The sequence below is a fragment of the Dipodomys spectabilis genome, unplaced genomic scaffold, assembly GCF_019054845.1.
Source record: "Dipodomys spectabilis isolate Male_0828 unplaced genomic scaffold, ASM1905484v1 ptg000069l, whole genome shotgun sequence".
Classification (NCBI taxonomy): Eukaryota; Metazoa; Chordata; class Mammalia; order Rodentia; family Heteromyidae; genus Dipodomys; species Dipodomys spectabilis.
In genome coordinates, this window is record NW_024870746.1 from 2,255,243 (window position 1) to 2,262,321 (window position 7,079).

A 7,079-nucleotide genomic window follows, 5' to 3' on the forward strand; every position below is an offset into this window, starting at 1 on the left:
TGGGGAGGCCCGCTCTGTCCTGGACGGGCGCCCCAGATCGCCATCCCCGAGCGCTCCCCGGGGCCTGCTCTCCCACCTCCAGACCCCTTCCTATTGCACTGGGCGCCGGGCGCGCGCGGGCCGAGGCAGGGCCGATCCTCTGGGCGCCCCCATTCCGGAACCCACACAAAGTCTTTCTCCTCCACTGCCCCCTTCCTACCCCGCTGCCTCGTCCCTCTGTCCCTCCGTGGCCCCCCCCCCCCCCCCGGGGGATTGACCTCTCATCTTTGTTTTTCACTTCCCTCTTTTCAAGTGCGAGACTCCCAACACTTTCTCCTCTTGGGTGATTTCTTCTACTTGATTACTTCCCTGAGTCCGCTTCTTAACCACCAAACTGGAGACTTCTTAATACCTTCACGTGCCCTCCAGGCCCTCCTTAGCTGCCTCCTGGGGGAATCTCACACCTAGTTGTCCCCAGGGCTTGAGAACCCTACTCAAGGCCCTGTGCTCTGAGCCTCCACTTTAGAGTCTGTTTGGAGAGGGTGTTCCTGCCTGAGTCCTCACCACCCTGCCTCCATTCCTGTTTGGTACACAGGAGCCATGGCAACGCTTCCACTCCCTCCCCTCCTCCAGAGCTTGCCTTGTGGCTTCCGGTTGGTGTGGCTGGGGCTTTCTCTTCAGCTGTGGACTCTGGGTGGTGTGGGGGGCTGCCCTTTGGGGAAGAGGGTGGGTAGAGAATTTCCCTAGGGCAACCCCCCTAGCCACAGTTCTCCAATTGTCCTGACTTGGGCCTACTCCCTGTGACATTTCTGCTAGAATAGTCCCCAGAGTTCCCCGGTGTCTCATCCTCTAAGTGAATGGAGAGTCCCCTTTGTCTTCCCAATTAAACAACCCAGCCAAGAATCCTGAAATCTACCGCCCCCTCCCCATGCAAACACACATTACCACTCTGAGTGCCCTTTTTCTTCAGCACTGACTTCAAGAGGGATGAGGTAAGCCACCAGCCCAAGGTCTGGGTGGAGTCCAGTGCTTTTTTTTGCGGTCCCTCCTCCCCTTTCCCAACTATTATAACCTCCTGGGTGGATTGAGGGTTATTCTCACAGCTGCGTTCAGCTCTAGAGCTTAGGTTCTCACTGCCAGCCCCCCTCCCCATGTTGTTCAGCTATTCTCTCCCCTTGGGATTCCTGACTCTGGGTATCTTCCCACCTGTCCTCCAGCTGAGCTAATCTTTTCTCTACACCCCAGTAGGAGACTGGCTGGTTTCTCTTCCTTTGAGGCTTGTCTGGAGTAGGTCTCCTGGGTGTCACCAGGGTGGGTCTCTCAAGTTGCAGCAGCTGCAGCCCATCAGCTGCAGGCTGCCTTGAGGGGGTGGGAAGGAGAGACAGCTGCTGGCCAGGCTGGGCCTGTCATATCCCAGAATTTCTGTCCTGTGGCTCTGGCACCTAAAGACTGGAGAGCAGTGGTCTCGGAGTGGAGCAGAGACACTGCAGCTGGAGGCCATGACCCTGCCAGCTGTGAGCCCTAGAGAGTCAGCCTCCCCTCTGTTCCAGAGTGGGCCTGGGTGGAAGGAGACACTGGCGGGCTCTGTCTCCCCCTCTTAGCCCCTATGTCTGAGTTAATCACTATCCTGCCCTTGCTTTATCTGTGTTTCCTCTGACCACAGACTGATGGGCAATCGCGAAAGAGCCAGATGACCATAGTAAATGTGCTTCCATATGAAAGGTCTGGAATTGGGCCAGGAAAAGGGGGCTTGCTGTTGAGAGCAGCCCTTAGTTTTCTCTCTTCCTTGGAGCCATTCTCTGGGGGGTCAGAGGTTTACAGGCTTACATAGACGGAGTAGCAGCTGAGGCTGGACCCGGGAGGGTGAGGAAGTAAGTCTTCTATTCTGCTCAGGCCTCAGCCACTCCACCCCCTTCCTTTTCCCAGCTGATTGTGTGTGTGGCCACTGATATAGGTCAGGACCCAGACTGACATTTATCTGACCCCATTTTCAGGCCAGGGGAAGTAGGGAGTGAGTTGTTGCTAATGAAAGTGACTGATTTATGGGGAGGATCTTGCTGGAAATGTGCAGCTTGATAACCTAGAGTAGAAAGGAACAGAGTGTAGGGGAGGGGACTGACCTGGGACATGCAGCCTTTGGGGTTGAGAAGTATGAGGATTGTCAGAGGCAGCCTGGCTCCTTTCATTGTATGGCCAGAGCCCCAAGGCCCATTGAGGGGGCGGTGGACTGTTTAACCTGGGGTATATGGGAGAAGGATCCAGAATGACTTCATCCTTAAGTCTGATCTGGCCTAGGTCCAAATGTGGGGAGAAGGAGTGGCTTTCTTTCCTCTCCTTGAATGTAGGTGGCAGTCCTGGGGCTCTTCCTTTGTGAGCAAACCAGAGACAGCTGTATTTTAGAGCTGAGAGAAGAGCCCATCCAGGGAGGGGCTGGCGACAGCAAATGAGACACTGTGTATCCCTCTCGGCTCCTGGCTACCCTTTTACCAGGACATGGGTATGGATGGGACCTTGGCAGTGAGGTGGTGGGTAGGGCAGGCTGCCCACAGTGAGCAAGGTACTGCCAACAGGCCAGTGGCCAGAAACCACCTACTTCTTGCTAACCAAGGTCCTCAAATGAAACCCTCCTGTGTGCTTCCCCATCCTGCCCTCCCTTCCCAGGTTCTCCTAAAAATATGCCACCCAGGATTCCAGTATTAGTTTCCTGTTTTTGCTGTAACAAACCAGGAAAGTAGTGAGACACATGCAAAATCTCCCGATTCTAGAGACCCCAAGAGGGGTCTCACTGGCCAAGGTCCTTCCTAGTGTCGGCAGGACTCAGAGCTGCATTCTTGGGGGAGGGGCTAGGAGACATCCATTTCCTGATCCATTTCCTGCGCTTTCGGGGCTGCAGCAAGCCACCTGCTTTGCTTGCTTCAGGCCCCTGCCATGACTCTACCTCCGCTTCCTTCCTCTCTTCTCCCACTCTTGACTACTTGCCTCCCTCTTCTACTCTGAAAGACCTTTGTGATTATATTGGGCTCACCCGGATGATATAGGATAATCTCCATCTCGTGATCTTTTCATCACATCTGCAAAATTCCTTTTTGTCTTGTAAGGTGATGTATCCACAGGTTCTAGAAATTAGGACATGGATACCTTTGGGGGTGGAAGGCATTATTCTCCTTACCAGCTCCTAGAAGGGAAAGGAGGATGTGTCGAGGGCCTGGTTTCTCATAGAAAGTTTCCTTTGCCTGCTAAAATGTGGTGAAGGGTCTACCCACGCTGACTTCTTCCAGAAAGTTTTCCCAGACTGCTGGTGCCCTTCCTCTTCTAGTAATTTAAACAACATATGATCTGAACTGTGCTGTTTAATATTCATTCTGTGCAGTCCTTATCCACTCAGCTGTACCATATTTGTCTCTCTTGATGACAGTGTGGGTACATTAGTACCTCAAGTCCTTTTCTTAATCCTCAGTATAAGTAGTAGGTGCTAAGTTAAAACCCAGTGATTGATGGAGGGTGGGTCCATTCAGCCCTCTGGGGCCTGTGTAGGTTTCAGAAGCTGCTCCACATTCTTTTCCTTTCTCTGAGTTGTTTTCTTTTCCAGAAGAACAGCATAGATGAGAATGAACAGTTTGGTTGTGCAAAAGCCAACCACCCTACATTCCACATATACCCCGTATTCTATTCCAGCAGGTCTTATATGCTTTATTTTCACAGTAGAACCATTTGCTCAGATAAAATTTAGAGAGAGCCTTAATGTGCCAGGCAGACTGCTTGTCATAGAAGTGTAGGAACTGCAGACTATGTGAACCCCAGACCTCGCAGGGTTCTGAGCAGCACTGCTAGCCCATTTCCAGGAGCTAGGATGAAAGTCCTGTCACATGTCAATAGCTCTGATCCTTGCCCTTGAGTCCTACTCTAAGGGATGTGTATCTCCATAGGCAGAATCCCCTGCTGTATGGTCTTCAGAGCGTTAACCTGCTATTGTCCTCTCCCCCAGCTCTGCACAGCCTCCACAAGTGCTCAGAAATGGCCAACAGGGGACCTTCATATGGCCTGAGCCGGGAGGTGCAACAGAAGATCGAGAAACAGTATGATGCCGACCTAGAACAGATCCTGATCCAGTGGATCACCACCCAGTGCCGCAAAGATGTGGGCAGGCCCCAGCCTGGGCGGGAGAACTTCCAGAACTGGCTCAAGGATGGCACGGTGAGAGCCAGGTCCCCGCTAGCCTAGAGGAGCAGGGGGCACAGAGCTGAGACTGGGGTTTGTTTAACCTGAGGAGGGAAGAATGAGAACATGCGGTGCTAACTTCTTCCTCGCCTCATATCTTTATTGAGATCTACCTTACATGATGGGACAGTAAGGGTGAATGTCCCCTGCAGCAGAAGGCTGCTGTGGAGGGAGTAATAAGTTGGACAAGAAATGTACTTACTGCCTTACGTATGTAACTGTAACCCCTCTGTACATCACCTTGACAATAAAATTAAATTAAAAAAAAAAAGAATAGCTGTAAGGAAAGAGTGGGAGGGTGGATTCCAGACAGTTGTCTTAGAATAACAAGGAAGACTGAACACTGGCTTATTCTGGACTCAAGAAGCAGGACACTGGGCAGGAAGGACCATGAGGCTCCACCTGGGTTAGGAACCCTCTTTGATGACTGTGTCTGGTGCTGAAGATTGTACATATTGGTCTACAGTAGACACATCCTTACCTCTGCATACCTGCTATCCTCACCCAGGTTTTGTGTGAGCTCATTAATGCACTGTACCCTGAGGGGCAGGCCCCTGTAAAGAAGATCCAGGCCTCTACCATGGCCTTCAAGCAGATGGAGCAGATCTCCCAGTTCCTGCAGGCAGCCGAGCGCTACGGCATCAACACCACTGACATCTTCCAGACTGTGGATCTCTGGGAAGGTAGGCCAGGGTCCTGGGCTGTCATCTAGGAGATAGACCAGGGTTTGGGGGTAGGTCATCTTGACTAGAGAGAAAGGGTGGATTTTGGAGTTTGGTCTCTTAAGACAAAGAACTCTGGATCAAGGTGTTAAAAGGTGTTTGGAAGCCTGACCTATCTACTAAGGGATAGAGATGAACCCTGGTATCCAAGATCCTAGCCCTGCTGAGGTTCACATACATTCTTCTTTTTGCCAGGAAAGAACATGGCCTGTGTGCAACGGACACTGATGAATCTGGGTGGGCTGGCAGTAGCCAGGGAGGATGGCCTCTTCTCTGGAGATCCCAACTGGTTTCCCAAGTAAGTATTGCTAGGACAGCCCCAGGACCTTTGTTGGCACAGTACACTTGTCCCTAGGAAGTGAAATGTCTCCCTGGATGTCAGTCATTTACACAGAACTTCCCTGTAACTCATCTCACTTAGTTTCTTACAACTCACAGGGGTGGCTGTCCCTTTGAAGAGATAAAGAAGGTAGCTCCAGACAGCTCAAGCCTTTCACTGGGAGAAGTGCTTCCCCTTGAGCTCTGTCCAGGGAAGAATTGTTAGGGAACCTCTGACTTCCTCCTAACCAGTACTTTTTTTCCCCCCACTAAGGAAATCCAAGGAGAATCCTCGGAACTTCTCAGACAACCAGCTGCAAGAGGGCAAGAATGTGATTGGGTTACAGATGGGCACTAACCGTGGGGCGTCTCAGGCAGGCATGACTGGCTATGGCATGCCACGCCAGATCCTCTGATTCCACCTTGCCTATGCCCCTTCCCTCTCCTGAATGGTTAATATATATGTATATATATATGTTTTAGCAATGACATTCCCTGAGAGTCCCTGGGGCACTCAAGCTCCCCTCTGCCAGGGTGTGTGTGGGGGAGGGGCATCCAACCTGTCCTGTCACGGGTGCCTGTTGGCAGCCTTTTCCCTACGCTTACTAATACATTCCATCCTTACACTCATCAAAACTGGACCAAAGTTTTCTCCTAGGACCAAAGTTGGGGATTTTAGCACTCTCTTCTCCACTATGCCTCTCCTCTTTCTCTGACTTCTTTTGACCTTGAACTCTGTGCTCTCAGTCCATTCCTTGGCTGGGAGTCAGCGATGCTGCCTGTGGCCTGATGCACATTGACCTTCATTCCACAAGTGTGCCTTTCCCCGCAGCTGTGGCTACAGGGACTAATTTATAGGGAGGGCCTTATGGTGGCTGCCACTTACCACACATCTGGGACATCCTTTCCTGGCAGAGGCCCCTTGGCTTCTCATTTTCCATTGCCCTTGCTGTGGCTAAGGGGTGGGATTGAGGGGGCGGGGGGCAGAAGGGCCGCTCACTGTGGTCTCAGACTCGAGGAATATGAGTTCAGTGATTTAAATAAAGAATCCCAGTCTTTTTTTTTGGATGGACTCTGGCTGTGTCTAAGGCTACTGTGCCCACTGCGGGGAAGGGAGGAAAACTGACAAAGCACACAGACTGGTACAGGGAAGAGGGCAGAGGTGAAAGGTTGCCATGCTAAACCCTTAGTTTTACTTTTCCTTGCCATTCTCTGTCATTTGGTTTTAGAGAAGGGACAGGACCTCCAGCTGTCCTTTGGGTGAGAGCTTTAATGCAGAAAATGTGGGTAATGGTTACCGGAAGGTGAGACCCTTATTACCTGGGAATGGAGCAAGCCTGCTGGTGCTCCTGACTGGACCAGCCCCTCCAGCCAGAGAAGCTCAGCCACTGTAGGTGGGTGGAGGATGATGCTGCCCCAGTCTTGAGAAGTACAGTTGTCTCCTGTGAGAAGCCTGCCAGGCAGCCTCAGGGCAAGGTGGATTCCACTGCTGGAATTCCATTGTACTACCTTGAGGGCTGAAGGTGGGGTTTGTATTGGGGTGGAGGGGAATTGGGAGAGAATGAGTTGGTGGTAGCTAATGGGAAAAAAACCTTGTGATGGATCCAAAGCCATTGTGAGCTGCAGGCTGGGGAGAACCTAGGAGCGACCCAAGTCCCTTACCTGGGCCTTGGACCAAGATCGTCAACCTTGTGTCAAGTTGTCTCCTGTTTCCTGCCAGCTCAACCCAGAAATGAATGTTTTGCCAATTGTTTGCAACCTCTAGGTGTCACCTTCACTCCCAGGAATCCTAGGTCAGCCTCCTATATTAGATTCCCACACTCGCTAGCCATTCCGAAGGCC

At 51.8% G+C, this 7,079-nt stretch overlaps 1 protein-coding gene across 3 annotated transcripts in view; it reads left to right on the top strand.

The window, feature by feature from the left end:
• Positions 1 to 6,309, top strand: part of Tagln2 (transgelin 2) — a 19,445-nt gene extending 13,136 nt beyond the window's left edge. For 2 of the 3 annotated variants that reach the window (XM_042681769.1, XM_042681768.1), the window contains exons 2-5: positions 3,965 to 4,173; positions 4,706 to 4,880; positions 5,115 to 5,217; positions 5,512 to 6,309. In XM_042681769.1, coding sequence (XP_042537703.1) covers positions 3,994 to 4,173; positions 4,706 to 4,880; positions 5,115 to 5,217; positions 5,512 to 5,653 — 600 coding nt within the window. In that variant the 5' untranslated portion in view covers positions 3,965 to 3,993 and the 3' untranslated portion in view covers positions 5,654 to 6,309. The remainder of the gene's footprint in view (positions 1 to 3,964; positions 4,174 to 4,705; positions 4,881 to 5,114; positions 5,218 to 5,511) is intronic. The other variant, XM_042681767.1, reaches the window with a different exon arrangement.
• The last annotated feature ends 770 nt before the right edge of the window (positions 6,310 to 7,079 follow it).